This window comes from Rhamphochromis longiceps, linkage group LG16, assembly GCF_057381845.1.
Source record: "Rhamphochromis longiceps isolate RC_006_pf linkage group LG16, R_longiceps_female_GT1.1, whole genome shotgun sequence".
NCBI classification, from domain to species: Eukaryota; Metazoa; Chordata; class Actinopteri; order Cichliformes; family Cichlidae; genus Rhamphochromis; species Rhamphochromis longiceps.
Window position 1 is genome coordinate 27,623,279 of NC_140572.1, and position 24,659 is coordinate 27,647,937.

A 24,659-nucleotide genomic window follows, 5' to 3' on the forward strand; every position below is an offset into this window, starting at 1 on the left:
AAAGTCATTACCAATCAGCTGTTTCCCATTACAGATCAAAGTCCCCACTGGCTGAAATCCTGCCAGGGCAGAGACTCCATTGCATCTCACAGATGGCTATATACACTGTTTTACCTTTCTCCTGGCCCTCTCTACACATACTGACGATGATTTGAACCAAAAATTGAATATCTGGGTTCATCACTACATCACCCTTTCCCTCCAGTTTCCTCTTCCTTAAAAAATGGCTTCCTGACAGCCACCCTTCCACCGAGACAATGTCTAATGAGGCCTCAGTGAACAACTGAAATTCAGCTGAAGGACCAGATGAATCTCTCAGATCTTTTCTGGATCCCATATTTTAAGGAATAACATTCTTGCTGTTTTTTATGCCAGTCTGTGTTAGCTTTGGAATTTTTAGTAGATTTGGCTAAAGAAATGTTTTTGGGACAGACTGCTAATATTAAAGTGCCTAAAGATACAATTTAAACACACTTCTTTGCTCAGTTTTCTGTTATATGTAGACACAACACTGGTTCATCCTTTGAGTTAGGTGCCTTTTTATGCTTAAATAGAGTATAAAAGTAGCTATGTCCAGAGAACTTTCAGAAAGTCTGGAGAACACCCGCTAAACACCACTTTGAAAATTACAAGAAAGACAGGCTAAATGGAAGCAAAATATAACGAAACGAGGGGTAGCTGAAGGTTTTCCCACAGTACTGTATGGTAGCAGGAAAGCACAGGTGTATTTGATAGCTGCATTTCACGTGGGGGGAGGTCCTGTTGTTGTGCATGCTGGTTGACCTTCATGGTTTACTGGGCTGTGATAAAGGCTTACAGTGCTTGGACAAACAGTTTGTCAGAAAATTAAGACAGAACTATTCTGATATACGTTTTTCCACATATTTTTCCATGATAAACATCAATAGTTCTTTTTCCAACGCTCTCCAATGTGAGAATTCTATGCTTTGCACTTTTATATCACTGTAAACTGAATATATCTTCAGGTTTTGGACCTGCTGAAAAAGATGTCACCGTGTACCACGATATGGTGAAAGATTTTCAATTTGTTACTGTACGAGTGTGTACCTATGAAAACAGTCTTCTGCAGCACTTCTACTCTCCTCGAATTCCCCTAACACACCATAACAAATATCCCAGCGTCTCTTTATGTCTTTTCTGGCTGCTTTCCATCAGGAAACACATTTACCCACCCACACTCAGTTTCACCAGCAGCTGCACGCCTTCTGTACATCAACAACAATTCAAGATCACATGCTGTGAATTATTTATTTATAAGGACATGACACACAACAATCAAAAACAATTTAATCAGATTGCTTACAAATCATTGTATATTGCAAAAGTCTAATCATATGGATTACTTGACTGAAAATAATCAGCTACAATTAAAGCTGCACATTATCCATAAAACAAGTTCACTTGACCCAACAAGTCAGAGACCATGCAGAATAAACCTAACGTAAGACCAACCTTACTGTGAAGCAAATTCTTTAAAATCAAGAAAAAATTCAGATTCCCATCTGTATTTGAAAAACCTTGACACAAACGACTTATACAGAGATAAATGAGGGTAGCGAGAATGACTGCATATGATATACTGTACATATCAGTGCTTTAAATGACGTTTCAAAAATAGCTTTTTATCAAAAAATTCTGATCTTTTTACACACACACGCACACAAATGAGATTTCTCTAGCTTATACAAGGACACTTATGGTCAGGTTACTGACAATAGTTAATTAAAAGGAAATATTCATCGTACTGCTCACATACTTCATTAATTTCCAATAGGTTTCCACTTTAACTGAATTCAAAATTCAAAGAACTAAATGGGGTACAATTTACAAAACCATCGTTTCTATCTGCACTGTGCTTTTAAAGATTGCTTACAATAAAAAAAAAAAAAAAAGGGCAGCTAGTGAGGTATTTCAACCACACTATAACTTTTAAGTGATATTTTAACACAAATTCAAGACTCTAATAGCTGTTGAATGGAGGATTGTTTCCACCACTAAGAACATTTTTCTTTTACTTTAAATATGTTGAAAAGGAATTTTATTTTAATATATCATACGGATGATAGTTATACAGTAAAACCCATCATAATGAACATTCACAAAAATCTAAATTCACTTTGATCAATCACCAATTAAACTGAAAATATAATATTGATACAGTGGTGAGATTTCTGCAAAAGCCACATTTTCTCAGGAAGATGGACCGTTTCATTATTGAATCTCATAAATGCTTAAAAACAAATTAACTTGCCAAATTCACTGACAAAAGTGTTTCTTGCACACGCCTTGTCTTTCTATGGACCAAAATAAAACCTAACAGTACTTCTCAGAGCAGAAAAATATACAATGTATTTACAGCAGGATATCTTCTATACATTCTAGAGGGAATGATCATTGAGGAAGAATAAAGTATTCGATGATTAACGTGGTTCTGTGTGTCCCTGATTGTCAGAGGAGCTGTAACAAGAGGGAGCTCAACATTGGTTTCAAACCTAAACTGGATGGTGCACGAAAAACAAAAAGATAAAAACATCGTTTAACACAACAGCACCTAAGACGTGAACGACAATCAACAGTGTAATGAAGTACAGAAAAGACTTAACTCATTGCCACTCCCGTTTAAAACTGCATGGTTTCAACAAGGCCCGTACAGATGAGTCTGACCAGAAAATTCCAGCAAATCAGTGATTATCAGCAAATCTAGACATCTACAACTTAAATCTGCACTTACACACATACTGGAGAAGAGTCCATGACACGTTAACTCCTCCCAACTACAGATAATATGTTGATTATTAAGTTTGGTGATATGTCTCTGCTAAAATTTTAAAAATAATACAATATTAAAAGGCAAAACTAAATAAAGCTCCCAGTTCTTAACGTATGAAGGTGTGAACACGTTGATAGCTTATGTGCTTGTCTGTATTGTGCAAGTGGAACTAGTAGCCTTAGAGCGTAGACCAAGTAGAAATAAATGCATTGTGCAGGAATGACTAAAGGAAATTGTAATATTTCTTTTAAAAGAAGGCACAAAATAATAAACTGCTCATTTTAATCAAATTCTCTTGAATACAAGGGATCATGAACTTTAATTTTGTTTCCCTTATAAGAGCTACGTCCTTTTAAGTGATCAAAGAAAAAGTGAATTAGTTTGAATTTCTACTTAAACTAATTAAGTGGTTAGTCTCACTAATCTCTTAACAAAAGGTGACTTATACATACTGTGATAATCTAATATAAATCCTGCAGAAATACCCTTAATAGGTAACACAACTTTGTGTCACCGTGCATGTCAGCAGACAGTTTAACCGCTGGAATAAAGAAAAAAGCTCTAAGTGATATTTTTTGAAAAAAAAAAAAAACTAAACAAAGAGCAAGGGGAAGTAGCTAAAGAAAAAAAAAATTTAAAAATAAAAATAAAAAATCTACCACCGCCATGGGGGAAGGGGGCATGATTTTCGGGAGCAGGACAAACTTATGTGGCCCCAATTCATTTCAGCTCAGTTGAATCACAGATTTTGATCTTAAAATGCAGAAAAAAATTAACGCGTTCATAAGGAAAAAGTATCAATAACAGTAGGTTTGTGCAGCTCTGGACCACCCAACCGCCAGTGCAGTTGAAAAACTCAGGGGGGGAGTGTACATAGATGCAAACTACATTTTAATAAGTCTAAATATTGCATTAAGCAGCAAGTGTGACTTGATCATTAAGTGTGCAAGGCGAAATGATTGACACAAACATTAAAAATAATGGCAATGGAATTAGAGAATATTAATCTCCTGCATTACACTTTGGTCGCTTAATCTCATAATGTACATTCTGGAGGAAGTTTGACTTTTTTTTCCAAAAGGGGAAATGCTAATTATAGTATGATTATCATTTTTCAGTATTCCTGTTTAAGAAGTTTAGAACGTAAAAGCACAAAATTATAACTGCTTTACACAAAGAAAAAAAAAAAAAAGAAAGACCCCTCGTTTGCAGTGGGATTTGATTTGGCAAAAACACAGGAAAGACGAGATAAAGTGCCACAGAAATGATGAACAGAAATGAACGCTCCCGCCTCCATTTCTTCAGCCAAACGATTCACTGGTCGAAACGTCAGGGGATGAGTTCAGTTGAGACCTGGTCTCAGTGACTCGGACTAAAGGGAACTCTGAGAATTCTGTGCTGTGTCCTCGAACACTCACTTGTCCGTTGGCAACCGTAAACTGCGAGGAGGCTGCAGATCTTGACGTCTGGAAATGAGATTTGAAGTTCTGTTCAAAGGAGCTTATTTGAAAAGTCTGTAGTATCCCTTGTGAAGAGTCAGTCTTTTTTGAGGGAGAGACCTGCTCCAGAAAGTCCTCCTCAGCTGGGGACACCGCAGAGGGAGGGGTGGTCTCGTCGCCTGAAAAGGAAAACGAGTGCTGGGAGTCCCCGACCAGCAACCCATAGTGAGGTTTCTCTAAGGTGGACCTTAGTGGAGAGCTCATCCCTGATTTGAACCTGCTGGGGGAAGGAAACTGTTTCTCTGTGGAGAACAGAGGCTGTCCAGCTAATGTGGGGTTTTCAGAGACCAAGCTGAGGCTCTGGCTGGTCAGGTAGCTGTCATTCTGGCTGGTCCTCTCCAGTGCTTGCTGGAGAAATTTGGAGTATTCTTGCAAGAGACTCACTTTCTCTGCAGGCGGCTGAGCCTGAGCGCTGGATGTTCCGAGGCTCTCGACCGGACTGCTGTCAGAAACATCGGAGGAATTGATAGATATACTTGAGGTAACCTCTGTGTCAGCCACACTGAAAGAAATGTCTGATTGCCCATTGGCTTTGTTGGAGTAGTGGTCCAACAGTGTCTGAAGAACCTCATCAGGCAAAACATTCTTGTCATGAGGAGTCTTAATCTCTGTGTTCATGGGTTGGGGCTCCAGGATGGTGGCGGGAACAGTTTCGTCGATGACTGTTGACACCACAGTTTGTGTAACAGGTGGCTGAGAGGAGATGCTGCTCGTGTTCAGGCCATAATCCCGGCTGTTGTTAGCCATTGCAGCTTGAAGGTAACGTTTCTTCTTGAGAAACTGCATCGCGTCGTCATAGTTTGTGCTGCTGGCTGCTGGTTTTGTTTGTCCTCCTTGAAGAGTTTCAACTGATTCGAGTTCACTGTTGCCTTCTACGTCTAAGAGGCCTTGCTTGTCCACGATCTCAAAGGTGTACTGTGCCACCTTAGTATTTTCCTCAAAGGAGGGTAAAGTGGACAAGCAAGGAGGAGTTTGTTCAGTCGACTGCTTAAGACTCCGCTTGCGGACTTTCTTCAGAAGTAGCTTAGGAGAAGTTGTTTCTTCCAAAGAGACGTCGCCATCTTGGTGTTGGTTAGCCGTTTCTTCAGGAAGGTCCACAGAGTAGTCAGCAATCACGTACTCATGTTTGACTTTGGAGGACACAGCATATAGAGAAAGACTTCCCTTTTGCTCCTCTTTCTCTTCTGTTTCTACCACGGTAAAAGTGTGCCCTTCTGTCTGGGCAGTAGTGGAAGCTCCTGAACTCTTGTCTGTACACTTTTGGCGCTTTTTCTTGGGCAGTGAGCACTCTTTGGCAACAAAGGGGGACCCTAAAGAGTCTGCTTCACGTAAAGGTCCGACTTTACCGGCAGTCTTGTTCGCCTTTCGCTCTCTGTTCTCGTGACACATTCTTCTGTGCTTTAAAACCCGGTCTGTTCTGGAAAAGTACTGCAGAAAGAGGACACAATGCATTTATTTTATACATGAACCTTCATTACTGGCTCTAATATTGAGTTCACAATTTTACTCTTCCTGTCTACTCTCTACAGCCATAACGATCTTTAATATGAGCACTAGTGACAGTGTTTTCACACCAAATGTGTTTTTAATCACACAATCTTTTTAGGACGGCAAAAAAAGCTGAATGCCAAAAACACCATTTAACCAGACTAAGTTTTAAGCAGACTCTTTTTAGTCTAAAGGTCTTAAACACAGTATTTAGAGGTTTAATGCACTCAACAAATTCACAGAAGCTGAACTACTTAAAAAATATCTTGTGTAATAACTGTTTAGCAGGCATTCCTATCATTATAAGCAAATTGTTAACATGTCAGCAAATAATTTTAGCCTGACTAAGCAATCAATGACAGTTTACACTGCAATATTTAGTGTTTGTATTCTTTTGTGATAAGTCAGTTCACAGAGTCAAAATAAAAGACAGAAGATCATCCTGTCTCTACCTGTGTTTTCTTGAAATAGGGTGGCGTTTACACAGTGCATTTATAGTCTTACTGACCACTGAAAGCGCTTTACAATCCTCATCCTTTTTCAACACATATTCGTACATGTTTTATATTACAGCCAACCACTGTACCACAAACTATTCAAATACACAAATACATCCACACACAGGAGATCTTCACACTTGTAGTTCATCTGTTCAACTGATGAGTTTGATATGTTCACATATTCTGCTTTCTTTTCAAAGAAAATTACAAGCTAGCTCCAAATTAACTAAAACGCGATACTAAAAACTACGTGAGAATGATCAGTCCACTTACTGGCCAGAAACACAGGAAGGTGCTTAAGGTCTGGACAACTGGACTACACTGAAAATTTACTCCTAAAGCCATGATTATACGAGATGGTCAAGTTGTCATCCCTATTATACTGTTTTGAAATCCACCTGAAGTTTGGGTTGCATGGAAATGGCAATATTGTACAGATTGTGTACTCTGCCACATCCCAGAATGCAAAGAATGTATTTAGCTAGAACCTCCCACTGACCACCCTTTTCAAAGGGTCTCGGTGTGGTTGTCAGCAGCCGAGCACACATCTTGACATCTGCACAAATGAACCGCACTAAGGGGGAAAATGAGCCAGAGCTCAATTTAAAGGGACCACAGTGTCGTTGTGAAATAACCCAAAGAAAACTAGTTCACAAATTTATTTTTCAAAGTTAGTGAACAGAAGACCAAAAAACCCCAACACATTTTAATTCCCCTTTGTCCGAACCAAAATGACTGAACTAAAGGTTTGAAATAGACCTTTCATGTCTTTCTAATTAAAATATTTACCAATTTTGGACCTTACGAATACACTAATTTACAAGCAATCAAAAGAATAGTACCTGGTGACAATAGTCACATTGGTAGGGCTTCTCTCCACTGTGAGTCCTTTTGTGCCTCTCCATGTGGTACTTCTGGATGAACCTCATCCCACACTCATCACAGCGAAAAGGCTTCTCACCTAGAGACAAGTATTTAAAAAGAAAAAAGTTCAGGCTAACATAGCAATAATTATAAAAACAATTGAGAATTTTGCCAAACTGTTTGTTACTCACCGGTGTGGATCTTCTCATGTCTCTGGAGAAGATACTTCTGAATAAAGCGCATGTCACACTGGCTGCACTGAAACGGCTTCTCACCTAGGTTTTCAGTAACATATATGAAAACCAGTTGTTTTTAGTTTTTAGCTTCCTTTGATGACTAAAAGATCCCCTACTGTCAACATATCTAATTTCACAGCAACATGTTTTACATATTTGTATACATGCCAGGCTTATTCATACCAGTGTGAATGAAGACATGCCTCTGTAGATGGTAGTTGGTTCTGAACGCAGCATTACAGTGAGTACAGACGTGACACTTGGGGTTTGGTATGCCCAATGAGCCATCGTCATTGATGCTGAGAATCTACAAAGGGGGTAAAAAAGAACACATGTAGTGTTGAATTTTCACAACTGTCCCTGGTATTTTAAAAATATAAAAATTCCACAGATGGAATTCACCTTTGCTGGTGATCGCTGCTTCCTTTTTTTCTTCTTGGGACACATTGTCAGATCCTTGATTGCCTTTTTGTCTTTCTTTATATAGACCGCTGGCTCAGACAACTTCAGCTCCTGCTTGATGCTCAACTGTAAAAGTAGGACCATAGTCATTTATACATTGAATATCGCACATGACCTACTTTAAGGGCCACCCAGCCAGCTACCACTTTATCCAGGTCAGACAGGTGCAACTGGGCAAGCAGAGCATAATCAACCAATGTGAGGGCATCTCACCATACAGTTGCCTCAGGCATAAAATACCAGAGGGAAGCCTCAGCCCCTTACAACCCAGAACAGGCTGAGAGATTACATCTGCCAGGTGGCCAGGGACAGCGTTTTCAAATCCTCTGACTGGCATTTTAAAATGTATGTAGCCACTTTTCAGCTTTCTGAAAATAACCTGTCTGTAATAACTACAGACAGACAAACAACACAAACCATACAATTCCAGCTCTTAAAGTTCCCAAGGAGAAGCAATGCTTTAAACCTGTCCCTGAGGGTGAATTCAGATTATCCTCATTATGCTGTATTCTTAGAATAGAAATTACTATTTTAAAGTTCACATTTGCTGCAAGTTTATTCTGATTCAGAAGATCAGAGTGTACAAATATATTGTTTCTGAATATGAACAAGTGGGTCAAAGTGACAGAAAATTTTTTAATTAAAATCTCTGTCATTCATTAAAAAAACAAAACACTAATGCGAGCTCCCTATTTTTGACCAATTTTTAAGAAAATTCCGGCACCTAAAAATAACTAGTGTGAAAGTAGTTTGCAGTATTAGCAGCTACCTAACAGTACTTTTTGTGTGTTAAAAGAACTGATTGCACTGAACAGTCCAAAATGTCAGGCTAAGTCAACATAACATGCATAAAAGCAAACTCACTCTGATCAAGTGGAGACTGTAGATGCACTCACAGAAATGAGCTTATCAAAATCTGATCTACTTCTAAACCAGCGTGAACTCACTGGCATATGAAGCAAGCAGGGAAACTTATTCGTGAGTTTTAGGGGGAAATGCTCTCCCACCTCGGCTCCTCCCTCCTCTTCTCCTCCACCGCTATTCTTCGTCATCTCCTCCTGCATCATCAGCTGCTCTGGAGGGACCAGGTCGTGAGTGACCAGCGAGCTTCGAGTCAAGTCCTCGTCGTCGTCTTCGTCGTCGTCATCCTCGGCCAGCAGAGGGTGGTTAGCCAGCGATCGTTCCCCGAGTGTCATCACCACCAGTCCTCCTCCGCTGCCCAGGCCAACTCTCCCTCCTCCGTCTATTCCTCCGCTGCTGCACTTCAGCAGCATGCCTTCCAGTTTGTCCTCAGTGTTCATCTTACATAGAGTAGCTCTTGAGTCTATAACATAAAAACAAAGAAACACTGTTACAAAAAAACAAATGTAAAATGTACAAATTGAGTAAAATGTATTTAAACTCCCCCAAAAAGGGACATAATACAACTGTAAACTATCATGGATGAAATAATTATATTCACCAAGATCCCTTTTGTGGCCATGAAGGCTCACTTTCCCAAGCATGGATTAAGTCTATTTACAGATTAGAACTTGCTGCATGTGAGTAACTTTTAACTGAGTTTCCCATAAGTCATGGTTACTTATTTTTAAACGAGCAAATCGGCAGCTCTTTTCAATCCCCACAACACTGAACCAAAAATAAATATGAAAGAATATAAAAATAAACACCCATGGTGGTATGAAGCCTGGCAACCAACAAAACGAGCTTTAGGGCCCCATTTATAAAACATATAAAACAATCTTAAGTATGCTTAAAGAGAAAAACCTGTTAAAAACAAAACCTTACCACGCACAGAAGTGACCATATCTCAAATCTTAAGTCTAGACTGGAGCGATTTTCAAAGCCACTGGTGTACTTTACAGTTCTGTAATTCTATCCAACCCCAGTCAGTGCAGGAGCAACACATTTCCAGGCTGCTTGTTTGGATTCCTCCACCTGCTATTTAGTCCACTGGATAATATTTGTTGTCTGGATTCACTCTCCTTAACCACCACTATGAGCCTGTTCTCCAAAGAGTTTGCTTTTACCTTTTGCTTCACGGCTATCTCTGATATTTGTAATAGGAGACCCCCCCAGGCCACTGCTGGTAATTTAAGATGACTTCAGTTTCATAGATTACAGAAGAAAATGAGTTATTTATGGGTTTATTAGAAACTGCTTAAGCAAGGCTTTTTGTGTTAAGCATCTTTTATGAATCAGACATAAGTTCACTATTAGGAATGATCCAAAAAAAATCAACATTAATTTAAAAAACATTTTTGCATATTAAGCCTGAGGATAGGTAGCAAGACTGTTGTTCTACATAGTCACTTATATTTCAGATCCCACTGGTTTTTATTCACTAAAAAACACACACACGCCTAACCAAGCTCTTTAAAAGTAACAGCTACCTCACCAAATTTAAGACTTATGACCTTAAATTTAATTAAGAAGAGCGATTGTGATTGTGTGTGTGTGTCAGAGGTGGGACCAAGTCATTGTTTTGCAAGTCTCAAGTAAGTCTCAAGTCTTTATCCTCAAGTCTCAAGTCAAGTCTCAAGTAATGTCAGGCAAGTCAGAGTCGAGTCTCAAGTCACTGGTGTAAAAGTCCGAGTCAAGTCACAAGTCTGAAACTTTGAATTTCAAGTCCTTTCGAGTCTTTAAAAAAAAAAAAAAACGAAAAAATAATGTTGCAGTTATGCTAAATGTAAATATTAGACCATGTAATTTTAAAATCTGTGTTTTTCTCAACACATGACAAAATAGTGAACTTAGAAAATATACACAAATTGTGAAATTGCACCTCTTTAAAATGCAGCTCAATTAAACCTAGCTCCAAGAATAATTTTCACCGACAGTTCTGAGATAAGCTGCATGTTATTCTTGGATGCGGTTGTAGGACCGGCTTTAAAATCGCATGACAAAAATATCATACACATTAAAAAAAAAAAACTGTATCACCAACGTAGCCTGGACAACATTTGCTAGTTAGATGAAGTCAGCTATCTCATCTTAGCATATTTATATGCATATTTATAATCATACGGTTCTTGGAGTGAGTGCACACACTCATGAAGTTTAGTAACTTCCGGTCACTGCAACAAGCCCAGGTACAGTTTACCGACAGATGGGTGCAGGACCTTGAAACGCACCGTGTCGAACGAAAGACCATCGTACGTATCATAAGTTTACCAGTCTCACAAATCGTCGTCATAAATATACATTCCTTAACCGTTTATTAATAGGACCTTTGAGCTCAACGGTAATTAATTAGTAGTGGAAATAATTTCTGGTAGCATCACAGAAATGTAGCAGTGACAACAATATTGTATGCTGTAATCGTACTGGGCAATTAGTGATACAAAAAACCTGTTTTATCCTGTGAATAAAAGTATATGTTTTTGTCAATGTACCATAATAACAGAAGCGAAACGCAATATTGTGTCAGGACAATTCACTATTTATGCACAATAAACAAAGGAGCATAGCGCGACAATTTCTGTTCAGCGCCAGACTTGCTTGTAACCTATATCACCAATTATGTTATGAAAATGACGTATTAACTACTAAAAAACACTGACCTTCGTGTAAATGCTTGGAGCAGACTAACCTGTGAGCTGGAGTGTTCTGGGACGTTATATTTGATCTTTGAATGGCTGCAATCCAGGCCATCCGTCGCCTCTTTGTTACTTCGGAAACATGGCTGAACAATTTCTCTTCAACGACGTAATCCGATAACAACCGATCTCTTTACCCGTCGGCTTCCCGTGGCTGTTATGCGACCGGCTATTGCAGTTAATAATACAACGGCTTCTTGACATTTTTGTGTTTCTTTTTATCGCTGTGTAACTGATTTTAATTGAAAGCCTGCGTGCGCTAGTACCGCTTGCCACGAGTTCCCAGAATCCTTTGCGGTTCTACCCGTGAATGACGTCACATTTTCAATCTCTATATAATATGCATGTTAAATTTTATATTTGGGGTAAAATATCAAGTCTTTTCAAGTAAACCGGTTCAAGTCCAATTCAAGTCCCAAGTCATTGGTGTAAAAGTCCAAGTCAAGTCACAAGTCTTAGAACATTTTTTCAAGTCAAGTCTAAAGTCATAAAATTAATGACTCGAGTCTGACTCGAGTCCAAGTCATGTGACTCGAGTCCACACCTCTGGTGTGTGTGTGTGTGTGTGTGTGTGTGTGTGTGTGTGGGGGGGGGGGGGGGGGGGGGGGGGGTGTCGGGGTCTGACTACCTTAAAAAACGATTACCAATTGCGGAGTGAAACTATGAAACCATGAGAAGAGAGATTTACACTACACCACGAACAATAGACTATTTAAATCTAAAAACATAAAGAAAAGTCTTGCATACCAAGTCAGATAAGCTGTATCTTTACTGATCTGTAGAAATTGGCCAGTTTGGCGTCTCAGTTCAAAGTTGTTGTGCTTATTTTCAGTCTCTTGTTTCTGAGCATGTGAACACATGAAGCATGCCGCCGTCTGTATGTTTACATGCTTGTGTTTTGACGTGCACAGGTACGCTTGCATTCTGCCCTTCTTCCTCCATTTTTTTTTTTTTTTGCCTTCATGCAAGTGTAGCAGTTATGATTGTATATATTCTAATATACTCTAAACTCTGTTTTCTAATGTTTTAAAAGAACTACAAGTATATGTAAAGTGATAAACCTACACCGTCAAACCATAAGATAGGCATATTTCTTACAAACACAGCTACATATCGAGAATAGATTATTTCAATCAGCCACCACAGTACATTATACTGTTGTATTACGCCGATGTTGCCTATATTCGGAGTTACATTGCACTCTGATTAGATGGCTGACTAACGTGACAATCACTTGAGCTCAACCTGGCAAAAAGCTAGCTACCGCTGCACTTTGGTTTGACGCTGTTCCTAACACAAACTGAACAATGAAACAGCGGGGCCGGTAAATATCTGTCAGGGTTTTAACACACGCTGACAGCCACTTAGTACCATATGCAAACGCACCCTCTGTGTCGCTTTGGTTAAGTGGCTTTAAGTCGCTTGCTAGATAGGCAGCAAGCTAGCTTGCTACGCTCGTCAAACCTCAAAAACATTCATAACAACAGCAGGAGAAAACACAGGAAGACAGGCGACGGCGTCTTCAAATTAAAAGCTTCCTCAACGCTTTAAGTAAACAATACCGGAACAGGCTTTTAAGTATTTACCATTCTCATTGAAAAACAAACCGTGTAGTTCGTCTGAACCTTACGAACTCGTATTTTTCCGCAACCTTGCAATATAAAGCGCATTACTTGGGACTTTACTTTGAAGGCCCAGAACGGAAGTTCCAATATGCACGCACCTACTTCGCGAGCATTTACGGCCTATTTGAAGCTAGTGAGCTAACCACTAGCAATGTGCTGCAAACATTGGTCTTTCTCTTTTGATATAACATTCGTTTGCAACTGCATCTTCACAGCTGCGGTACCTCCTTATATGTGGCATTCAACAGCAAATTTAAGCTCACACTAAACGACACATGTGACACATAACACAACTTTCCCTTACTTATTAGCAGTGATAACTGGCTTTAGCTTCCTCAGCCACTCTGCTAAATAGGCCACAATCTTCACAAGCTAACGTTCGCTAACCACCTTGTTCTCTACCACGACAAACAATAATACGCGTGAGTAGTGCATATTTGATATGAAAATAATTGAAAACTTAATTTTATTTCTCCTTACCTACGCGTATTAAGCCCGTTTAGCTGTCATGATTCTTATCCAAGACTACAGTGCAGTGATGGTGTGCGGAATAATCAAATACACCATCATCAGGACATGGAAATTTAAATCTGTCGCCATCTAGTGGTGCACGGTGGTATTCGAGGTGAACGCTGCGCTTCTCATCATGCAACTGATAACGTCCTTTCGGTGCCCTACTTCTGCAGCCTAAATGTTCATCAGTGGTGCCTTAATAGCCCAGTTATTTCTAGACTTTGATCCCATTATTGTTTTGCACCGTTTTTGGAAATGGCAACTTAAAATAAGCGCGCGTTTTTTTCAGTGATTTAATGTCTTTGAATCGCTTGGGTGGTGGGTAACCGTGCTGATCTGATAGGAATATCATGCAGAAATACACGACCTTTTTCGGGGGTTATTAACTGTTGCTCACATTAAAAAGCTGTTTAATGCAGTCATCTCTTCTGTCATGTAGTGTTTGTATTTTCTGAATAAAACAGACTCCCAATTTCTTAACGTATATCGGTCATATAGGTTTAAACATGGATATCTTGCATTTTATGTGAGGAAAGGCGCATATCCTCTAGCCTTATCAGTTACGACCTTGTCTTAATTAGCCCAGATGGAGTATACGTGACAAGAGTTTTTGATGGCATTTGCACACCATCTTCTTTTTATTATAGGATTAATACTTATAAAAAGATGCGCAACCGCTTAGGCTAGTCTGATTAGTAATACAACAAAATAGGAATAAAGCGCGCATCAGGTGGAAATGGAAACATTAAAAATGTAGAATTATATTTTAATCCTTGGACTGACAGCTTGGCCAAAAAGGGGGTTCGAAGGGTCGTGATAAGATGATAGCCTGTCATCCCCAGCCATCTCACACATACGCATGCACACTCACACACGCCGCTGTGAGGAATACTAATCAACCTGTTTGCCGACAAGTGCAGCAGCTCGACGCGCAACTTAGCACTTTTCCATTCTGTGTCTGGAAACATCTGTGCGGGCTTTTATTTTATTGTATTGTATTGGTGAATTTCAAGTGTTTTTTTTTTGTTGTTGTTTTTTGCCGTCCTCTTTGCAGGAAGCGCGGGTGTTATCAGTCCAGTCTCACCTGTCGCTGCGTCTTCTGATGTGCGACAGGCAGTGAGGGAGTGTGGATCCGGGGAAATACAACCCACTGCTGTGCCGCTTCTAGCAAGGGAAGCCCCCACGCGTTGCGCGCCCAGATCGCCGGTAGAGAGGCTATTCGCGTGGCGGAGTGCGTGTGCATGCGCGTCAGGTTATAAATGTGTGTACTTGAGCACGGCAAAGCCCCAGGCTCTATCCTCAACAGTTGCCACCCGAGCGGCGGAGAGGAGAGGAGGAGAGCGAGAGAGATAGCAGACTGAGTACGGACGGACGCGGAGCTCCACGCCGCTCTGCCCGGCTCTGCTCCTGACATGCAGTCGTTCATCTCTCCGGTGACCAAGGCCATCCTAGTAGCGCTCTTCATCTTCGCCATTCTCCTCATTCTCTATGTGATCCTTTGGTACATTTGCAGAGACGTGGACTGCGACCACGGCATTTGAGGATTCCGTTAAAACGGAGTAACGGAAATATCACAATGGGTCGCACAGAGGAACCAACAGAGCCCAGGGTCATTTTGTAAGTCTGCTTGTCTTCCTTTTTGTCATTTGAGTTATACTCGTGTTGTATTTTTGCTTTTTTAATTCGTGGTTATCTGTGTATCTCTTGTGTCCGTGTCTGCGTGTGTACACGCGCGCATTCCTGTCGCGCGTAATGTTAAATGCGCTCTGGTTAAAAGGTGATGACCGGCGTGCGTCTCCACAGGCACCCGGTTATCCCGAGCCTTTAATGAGCAGAATCCCGGCTTCCTTTCTCCTCAACTTGACAGGGACCATTCATCAATAATCTCTTATGTATTGGAGACGCGCTCTTGGTACTGATGGGGAATTCTCAAAGGTGAAACAATGTCATTAGGCGGGGGGGACATCGAACTGGTGTCAAACGGAACACGCAATGAGTGGAGTACGGAGACCGTCAGTGACATTGCGGTAAACTGCGTGGATGTTCCTTAAGGTCAGGAATAACAGTGTTTACCTCAGTTTCCCAGTATTGATTGCCCCCACTCCTCCTGCCGTATATCCGCAGCATTAGTTCATGTTCAGTTCATCCTGATCTCCGAGGATGCTTCACATTGGCATTTTACGTTCAACGAGATAACGGGATTATCTCCACTGGCTCCTGTGCGTCTTATTCCTAATCTGTCTAGTGCCATGTTTCTGCGTCCTTATCATATATGTTCCGCTAATTCTTTTACGCATAGCGCATTTTTAATTCCCCCAGACAACTGTGAGCTTATTTGATTGTTCTATGGCCAGTCTTGGTTTAGGAAGGTGTACTGATATTTACTCTTACACCCACACACATAAATAAACACGCTGCAAATTGGCCAAGCACTTGTCCCTATTGCAGGCACCTTGGCCCCCGTGCATGCAGACTATCACATGCCCCATAAAGCTATTACACATGTGAGATGCCTGCCATTTTCATCATGGTCCAAAGCATTTTATGTTACCTTAACCAACATTCAACTGTGAAAATTAACACATTTTGGATGTGTCAAAGTGAAGGATTTGAAGGACACACCAAGGACATGTTGATTTTTTAAGTGTGAATGCATAGAGAAAAATTCGTGTTATTTATTTTTTCAATCACCTGCAGAGTAGAGTTGATTTGTTTTCTTCACATCTTTGCAACATAAATATATCTTACACATCCTGACACAACAAAAGGACAAAGAAAACACATGACTTGATACTTTGAAATATAACAGAGCAGTGATTACTGAGAGATAATCGCTGACTGCAGCTGACACTCTAGTTTCGCCACTTGCTAGACCACATCACTATTTCTTCCATAAACACCACAGGGATTAAAAAAAAGCCTGAGCATCTCCTCAGCCCAACTCACAAGGAAAGTGCAAGTTTAGGCTTAAAATTTTTAAACCTTCTTATTTTGAGCTATGGTTGCAACACTCTAGTATTTAAATATCCAAGAGCAGCCTAAATGCTGGATGCAGTCATGAGGAAGAAACCCCGCAGCCTCTTAAACTGTTGTGAGTGCTCTCCTGCGGAGAAAAGGAGAGTGGCTGGATGGCAGATGCCCTTTTTGACCGGACAACTAAATGATTTCTGCGAGCCAAAAGCAAATATGCAGCGAGCCTGTGACACCTCTCAACACATGCACACACATATACGTGGCCACACACACAAGCTGAAAACGACAGCTCTGACTCTATCAGCTTCAGTAATGGCATAACAAGGGAAAGAGAAGGAATGGAAAGGTACTTATAATACCTGCTCCAGCTGTCTGTGTCTGTCTAAACTAGTGTCCTGGTTTGTGTATGTGTGTTTTAACACAGAAAGAAGGGTAAAAAAAAATGTTTGAGTGACTTTGTGCAGTTTTTTTTTTGTAAAGGAAAATGGCTGCATGTGTGCATATGTGTGTGTGTGTCACAGCGTGGGAGGGGGTTAAACACTGACATGCTCCTGGATGACAGATACAAAAAAAGTGGAGCAGGGAGGGCTCAGTGGTAGTCAGTGAGGGAGACAGGTTGTGTGTGTGTGTGTACAGTAGGAGTGCACACATGCATGAGTATGAAATTCACTCAAGTTTATTGAAAATGTGTTCATTCATTGAATACATGTGTAAACCGTGATACTGTAGTGTGCCAACTGTGTACGGGCATAAGCAGTTTATGTAGTGTGTTTGTGTGTGTCTGTGTTGGCAAATTGTTAAACAACCCTTATCATACACACTCTGATTATTAAAAAAAGAACAGAATCCTTCCTACATTGTCCAGCTGTTTCTTTAATGAGAATGAGATGAATCATAAGCATCATTTGGAAACAACACAGCAGATTAATACCAGTTTTGTTACACCTAAATTAAACAAATACACTGTAAGAGATGAAAATATATGATAACTCAATCCCTGATTTAAAAAAAAAAAGTATCTTTGTGGTGACTGTATCAGCTGTTTTGTTTAAAATTTGTCAAATGTTCCTCACTAAGGTGTGTTTTTATTATCCTAGTCGATGTTCTCGGGTACACCAACACAGCAAACACTGATCTTGTTCTCTTCTGCTTCATTTTAATATTGAAATGGGAGAAGCAGCTAGTTCTAGAATATATTTTCCATTGTGTTTATCGTTCCCTTTTTAAAAACAGTCACTTTAGTAGGGAAGCATCTTTCCGCCATGAAAAAAACAAAGAGATAATAACCCGAAAGTTTGACTTCTGCCCCACTCCAAAAAAAAAGTTACTTTTTTTTCAAGGGCAGACACAACCTTCCAAGCTCCTGTTTAAATACAAAATTTTGGTTCATGTTATTGTTGCCACCTCTAAAAGTTCCAACCTCCATTGAGAGAAATATTGTTTTTCTCGTTATTCAGCATGTCAAAATAGTACTAAAGTCTACTGTTCTTATAGCCGCAAATGAAGGCAACTTGCTGTTTGGACGCAAAGTAATCAATGCTAAGATAGATAAAATGACACACACTCATCTGCTGTTCAGGAAATGTGAATGAATGTAACCTGAAAATGACAAGAGACATTTGGAAACCGAAGCACCAAATAACAACATTTTTTAAAATTATTACTCATCAGTAAAATTGAACATCTGAAACTTTTAGACTGCTTCATTATTTGTTTTATATTCAGTGATTCCATGTCTACAAAAACATTTTCCAACATTCAGCCTGGTCATAAATTAAATTTCACAAAAATCAGTTTTGTGAAATTTAATTTGTTCTGCACCAGTGAAAACCTCTGCAATTGAAAAGTGAAGGTAGCACGGAAGTGCTACCTTAAATTCTACTGAGACTTGGCTGATTAGGGGTGCTGTTACATTGAGTGACAAACAGATGGTCTTTCATCATTTGTTTAAAGGCTTGGCCAGTGTGTGTGTGTGTGTGTTTTAAATTTAGCATCTCTTCTGTTATAAACTGTGAACCATGGCTGCACCTTTTAAACCAAACACTCCAGCCGTGTTTGCATCACCTGTACCCAGGTCAGTTAGACTATAAAAAAGGTAATCTTCTTCTTCTTCTCTTTGTTTGCATATTAATTTTTTAAGGAGGACGTCGACAAAGATGGAAAGGATTCGTTCAGCCTGCTTGAATTTTAATACGTTTTGATAGATCCAGGTTCAATTGAGATTGAAGTTATAAAATATGTAGGGACAAAAGTAAATTATTGAAACTTGAAGAGGAGAAGGGATTTGTTAACATATTCAAGCCTCACAATGTGCGCAAACTGTATATGACAAAGTGTGTGTGTGTGTTGCTGCAGACATGTAAAAAAAAAAAAAACTCTTCAGCCCTGCATAATACTCCCCCCCATAAATATAGTATGCAGACCAGATGACCAGATCATAATGTAAATAGTCAGAATTTTTTATCTGGGATGGAAAAATGTGGTGTTTGTCAAAGAGCACAGAAGCTCCATGAAAATCTGATGGCTAAAGAGGGAAATTTAATGATCCTGTTGTTTGTCATTTACTGTAAATAATTAATACTTATGTATATTTCAGTTTTTAACATTTGCTTTTCAGGTGTTGCACACCATATTGTTAATTTATTTATAAACATTCTGGATGTCCATCAACAAGGTAATTCCCAGGACATGCATAAGGTCTATCTGCTTAACTAATTTACTAAAATCATGTGTAATTAAAAATAACCTTTACCCCTTGATGAACTCATTATTATTTTCTGCTCCATTGCTACTCACAATCACTCTGCCAAAAAAAGGTGCGTCGCCTGACTTTGAAAGAACTGGTCTTTGTTTTGAGATCATCTGATTTTTAGAAAAATGTAAAACCTTCATGTTTGGGTCATGAAATTACCAAGTTACATTTAAAAATTAAAAAGCTAACAAACTGCTTTGACTTGAAATTACTTTAAGGTGAATGCTTTAACAAATGTGACATGGGTGTGTGTGTTTATGCGTGTGCGTGTGTCTATCTCATTAACCCTCGAGTGAATCCATCCATTCACACAGACACTAATACATACCCCATAGCGATGCGGTCACTGAAGTGAAATGAGTTTAATTAACTTCATGACATCAAAAATAAAACATTTTGTGGTTGTTAAGTTGCGATGTTACCTTGAGGTTTTGTTGGTTTTGGTCATGCTATATAGTTTGGTAATAATGAGAATATCTCATATAAAAATGCTTCGACTTTAATCAAATCCTGACTGTCTCACCAAAGGCTACAAAAAAAAAAAAAAAGAAGTTTAATAAAGGCTTTTTAAATACAGATTAAAATTTAAAACTGGAATCACAATCTCAAGTCAAATATACTAAAGATGTTTTGATGTAGAACAGGGGATGGCAAACTCCACAGAGCTAATTTTAAGCAATTCTTGACACCAAAAATCTTTATGGAGCAGCAAAATGTGTTTGAGTCTTATAATAACTTATTTAAGCTATTTGTTATGTATTTCTAGTGTTTAAATAACATTTTTACTTGGTATAACCAGAGAAGTTTAACTTTTCGGGTTAAATAAAGTGCATTTCTCTTATTTTACCTTAATGAGGGTGATAACCTACACTCAAAAAAATGAATGAGGTGGATTGTTCAGTGTATATTAATTATTTATTTTCATTTTACTTAAAATATATGTTTTTGTTAAGTTAACATGTGTTTTTCTAATCAAGTCTACGTAATTGTGTCTATTATTCAACGTACATAATACTAATGTGTTACTTGATCGCATAACATTTAAGTTAAGTCAATTAGGATCGATATACCTTGTATATCCACAAGGTGGCAGTAATGCAAAAACAGTTGTAATGAAACCGCGCAGAACAAGAAGGTTTCACGGCTTGTGCCTGCTCATGCGCAAGACTTCAAATTTAACTGAAAAGGGCTGTTTTGGCGCCAAGCTACTGTTTCTTTGAGAGGTAAGACCACTTTTTTTCTTTGACTATGTTGTGTAGTATCTATATGTCCAGCATGGTTATATTTTGCGTTTGTCTTACAAGACATGTTATATCGTTTGCGTGCGCTTGTTTTACATTAGTTTTACTGGGTCCTGGACATGCTTATTTTGTGGACTGTGTAAGAAACATTTTTATTGTTTTTTGTTTTATTAAGGGATTAGCTACAGGGGTTCATGGGGTTATTCTTTCAAGGGGTTATTTTTCCATTTGCTTTCTTGGGATTCCTTTTCTGTAATCCGAGAGTCGGAAATATCGAATAGGATAGCAAGGATAGCATAAAGTGACATTTAAAATCCAAAAAGTCAAGGGCGAAAGCCACTGTGACACCATTGTTCTGCTCTATCAGTAATCTGTATTATGTAAAAATGGTCTGTAAATACAGCATGTTTCCTAGCGGAGTTATACATATCAATGTAGTTATAAATTACAGTTTGTGAAAGTACACACTTAATTTTTTAAATAAAATTATTCAAGACATATGAGTGGACAGACAATGGAGGTCGACAGACCTGGTGATAATTGCTTCTATAGAAAGTTAGCACATGGCAGTGTCAATCTCTTGCTTTTCTTCTGAGTAGTATTTTATTTAGTTGTAATTCAAACAATAATTTGCTTCTTGAAATTAAGTAATGAATTTCTTGTTTTACTTTATAAATCTCAGATCCTGCCTTTACCTGCTCCCTCCTATACTGATGTGGTGTATGTGGTATTGCTGAGCTTGTATGTGGTATGTGAACTGTTATACTTTTAAAAACAAAACTGTTTTATAAGTTAAGTTTTCTTTTGTGACCCATCCCATGCCCCTGTTATTTCTTCTCCACATCTGAACCATGGTAAAGGTTGCAGTTCAAGGGCCTGAGGCATGAAATTCTTTTCAGATCAGCTGTGATCAATATTTTTTGGAACTTGATAAATAACAATAAAAGCTGTAATGGCTCCATTAGCATTTTGTGTAAATGTTTGTGTTAAAATTATAGCTTTAATGAGGTCTTACTACATTAGTTTTAGTTTGTATATGTGTACATATAGTATGTATATTTACAGTACAGTATGTTGTGTTTGTTGACATATTTTCAGGTGGAAGCAGAATATGTGAGGATTACTACTGCTGCACATGTTCCAAGGCTTTTTACACAACTTGACCAATACACTGACCAGCTCATAAAAGTCTTCAAGAAAAAAAGGAGGCGTTGCAGGGAAGAAAATTAGACAAACTTTGGCCCCAGCCACACAGGTGCGTTATTCTGTTGGTAGCAAAATATTATGGCTAATAAGATCATTTTCAAATTTAAACAGCTAGTGTATGGTAGCTGCACAGTGCACTTACATTTATATTAAGCAAGACAAAGTTTGGTACTCAAAACGTTGGAAAATTTAAATTACCTAAACATATGTAAAATCTGATCCCTTGATTTAGGTTAAACCAGAAGTGAATGTTTTTATGTTATGTTTTGAATGCAAAAAAGATGATGTATTAGTTTGTCTTTACCTCCATTATGGACATATCTAATGTGGTGGAAACCCTGCCCAACAGGTTAACTATTCATGTCCATGTGATGATTAGTTGGTCTTGTGTACATGTCTATCTGTGCAGTGGATATGTCATTCATTTTGCGTATAATGTGAGTTTCTGTCATCCTAAAGTATATCTGTTTTCTCTTCCTGTATCTCTGCCACTCTCTACAGAAGGAAAGTATTGAAAAGGGGAGGGAGTGTGTCCTCAGGGCACTACCTTTTTACCTGAATGAAGACCCAAGCATCCTCTTCAAAGAATAATTGGTTGGTAATTTTAGTTTAGTTTTTTATCTGTATTAAACCAAATTTTGAATAACTAATGTTGTTGCATGTTGTTGTAATTTGCATGGAACCTGTTTAAATGTTTTGGGAAATCTTCTTGTATACCCAAACTATTTATATTTATCGTTGAATCTGTAGTCTGAAATAGTGGCACACTGGGGTGCATGTTCCTAATATTGTGTTTACGTCATTAAAGGGTAGCTTTGGCCCTTTTTCTTTCTTTTTTTAAAACTGGATGCCATTTTTCTATGTTTTTGTGTCTAAGCTACAGCTGTTCAGAGGGAGCTGGAACAAATTACCCTTGCTATCTTTACCATCGAAAGAGCTGATGCCAGCACTCCTCCAGCCGATGTGGGTATAACCATCTAGTGTGTCCTGCATGACCTGGAAGACCTGGCCTCTGCATGTGCACTCTTAATGGGTGGGATATATGCACTGAATCTCAGTTAACCTCAAGACTGAAAGCTTTCTTTGAAGTACTTCAGAAGCTCTTCCTTCATCTGTATGTCAGCATACTCTTGACCAAGGTACAGTTGCTCAAGAATACACTGAATGAATAAGCCAACCTTTAATTTGGATGATGAATGTTCTGTCAGATGGACAGAAGTTTTTCGGAGGCTGAATGGGAATAAAATGGTAATTTGTAAATGACAGATAACGGGAAAATTACATTTAAGAGAAATTTAGAACATTTTGAAAAGTTTGTAAACTACTACAATTTGAGAGATTTTACTGTTGTGGGGGGCTAGTAAGAGACAATCAAAAGTATTGAGATTTAAAGGATTTAATTGAGAGATGATACTGCACCAGAAATGTTGAAGGGTGGTGTGTATATTAGCGTTCAAGGCATATTGTTATGAGGTGGAAATATGTTCATATTCAGTTTGTGTTACATTGTGTGCATTGTAAAGGTAATTGCAATACATACTAAAAATAAGGGTAAGTTAGGAGGTTGATCTGATATCCTCGTGTTGGTGTTGTTCCCAGATCATCATACTAAATGTTGTTCCAGGATCAACATTGCAAGTGACCAATCAGAATGTTGTGACGTCATACTTTTGCGACTTTGGGAAAAACCGGTGTAAAACAAAAAACTGTACTTAAGCTGCGTGAAACCGCCTCTGTCCGCCGATCAACTGACCCTAACCCTAACCGTAACCCTTTAATAAACAGTAAGCAGAATTGATATTGTCCTTGCAACATTGGAATTTCATAAATGCACGAATGGCTTGGCGCGCAAAAGAATAACGTCACAACAATGTGACAACATTTTCATGATGGTCTGGGAACAACACCAACACGAGGATATCAGATCATCCAAGTTGGGAATGCAGGATGAATGTATATTTTGTGGACTTTTAAAGACGAACAATTGTTTCCATGTTAAAATGTTTACATCTGAAGTTTTTTGCCCAAACACTAGTAAAATAAATGTTGACAGTGGCAAGTGTTAAATGGTTACTGCTGTGCTGTTGCAAAAAAAACTGAACGCTGACAAGCTGTTTTATTGTTAGACCATAATGTTGGCATGTTTTGTTAAAGTTTTATTTGGGATGGTGATGTAATTTTCTTTGATTGCTAATATCAGTGGACTATTTATTATTATTATTATTATTATTATTGTTGTTGTTGTTGTTGTTGTTGTTGTTACATAAATTTTTTTTAAATTGTGGCTGTTGAGGTGGACACTTCACTTTGCATTGTTAAAGGAAAGCACTTCATTGGCATTGTGTTACTGGACTGACCCTAAGCAATCATTGCAAATAGCAACTTTGCTATCCATTTTAGACACTAAAAGAAAAAAACACTCACAGACCTTACTAGCATCACATGTGCATAACTCAAGTGTCATCTTATCAATGTGTTATGTGATCTTCAATGCGTTTTTTTTTTTTTTTCTCTCTTCTATTTCTGGTAGATACAGACATTTAATTTAAAGTCTTGATGTTGCATCTGTCTACATACTGTTAATTACTAACCCTAATGAGCTGTTGTGTTTTATTTTGGACTGGGTTTACACAAATGCTCACTGAATGTGTTGGCAATAAAAGAAATTTTAAAAAATAAGTTGGATGTACTTAATTCATTTGTGTGGAACCTGTTGACAAAATAGATTTATGTAAAACTAATTAATAAAGCACAAGGTGGCTGAAAATATAATATTTGAATTAATCTAACTTAAATTTAACATTTTACTGCCACAAATAAGAAATGTGTTGAAGTAACTAATCTAAACTATCTAACCTGAAAATATATCATCTTTGTTCATACAACATAACTTGATTTAGTTAGTCTTAA

The 24,659-nt window shown here is 38.5% G+C and overlaps 1 protein-coding gene and 1 long non-coding RNA gene across 8 annotated transcripts; one reads left to right on the top strand and one right to left on the bottom strand.

The window, feature by feature from the left end:
* Positions 1-3,892: 3,892 nt before the first annotated feature.
* On the bottom strand, positions 3,893-13,648 carry znf148 (zinc finger protein 148). Of its 5 annotated transcripts, none has more exons than XM_085384601.1 (7): positions 13,545-13,648; positions 8,848-9,164; positions 7,781-7,906; positions 7,562-7,685; positions 7,334-7,417; positions 7,121-7,239; positions 3,893-5,718 (listed from the first exon to the last, which is right to left on the bottom strand). In XM_085384601.1, the coding sequence occupies exons 2-7, from the start codon at positions 9,139-9,141 to the stop codon at positions 4,093-4,095; spliced, it is 2,373 nt and encodes a 790-aa protein (XP_085240727.1). In that variant the 5' UTR covers positions 9,142-9,164; positions 13,545-13,648; the 3' UTR covers positions 3,893-4,092. The 5 variants fall into 5 exon arrangements, with proteins under 5 accessions (XP_085240727.1, XP_085240723.1, XP_085240725.1 ...); XM_085384597.1 differs by having other exon boundaries at positions 8,788-9,164; XM_085384599.1 differs by lacking the exon at positions 13,545-13,648 and adding an exon at positions 12,187-13,519 and having other exon boundaries at positions 8,788-9,164.
* A 6,577-nt stretch (positions 13,649-20,225) lies between these two features.
* LOC146651307 (uncharacterized) lies at positions 20,226-24,586 on the top strand. 3 transcript variants are annotated; one of them, XR_014907967.1, is made up of 5 exons: positions 20,226-20,525; positions 21,226-21,291; positions 21,642-21,798; positions 22,251-22,343; positions 22,627-24,585. It is a non-coding gene; the product is annotated as an uncharacterized LOC146651307 (long non-coding RNA). The 3 variants fall into 3 exon arrangements; XR_014907968.1 differs by lacking the exon at positions 20,226-20,525 and adding an exon at positions 20,538-20,682 and having other exon boundaries at positions 22,627-24,586; XR_014907966.1 differs by lacking the exon at positions 20,226-20,525 and having other exon boundaries at positions 20,541-21,291; positions 22,627-24,584.
* Positions 24,587-24,659: the final 73 nt, after the last annotated feature.

Bases quoted from the DNA above. Each gene is read 5' to 3' on its own strand.
- znf148 (XM_085384597.1), bottom strand. From the start codon at position 9,141: ATGAACACTGAGGACAAACTGGAAGGCATGCTGCTGAAGTGCAGCAGC. The intron at 7,686-7,780 runs GTGAATTCCATC...CCCCCTTTGTAG, and splicing joins AGCAGCGATCACCAGCAAAG to ATTCTCAGCATCAATGACGA. The intron at 7,418-7,561 runs GTATGAATAAGC...CTGAAAACCTAG, and splicing joins GCATGTCTTCATTCACACTG to GTGAGAAGCCGTTTCAGTGC.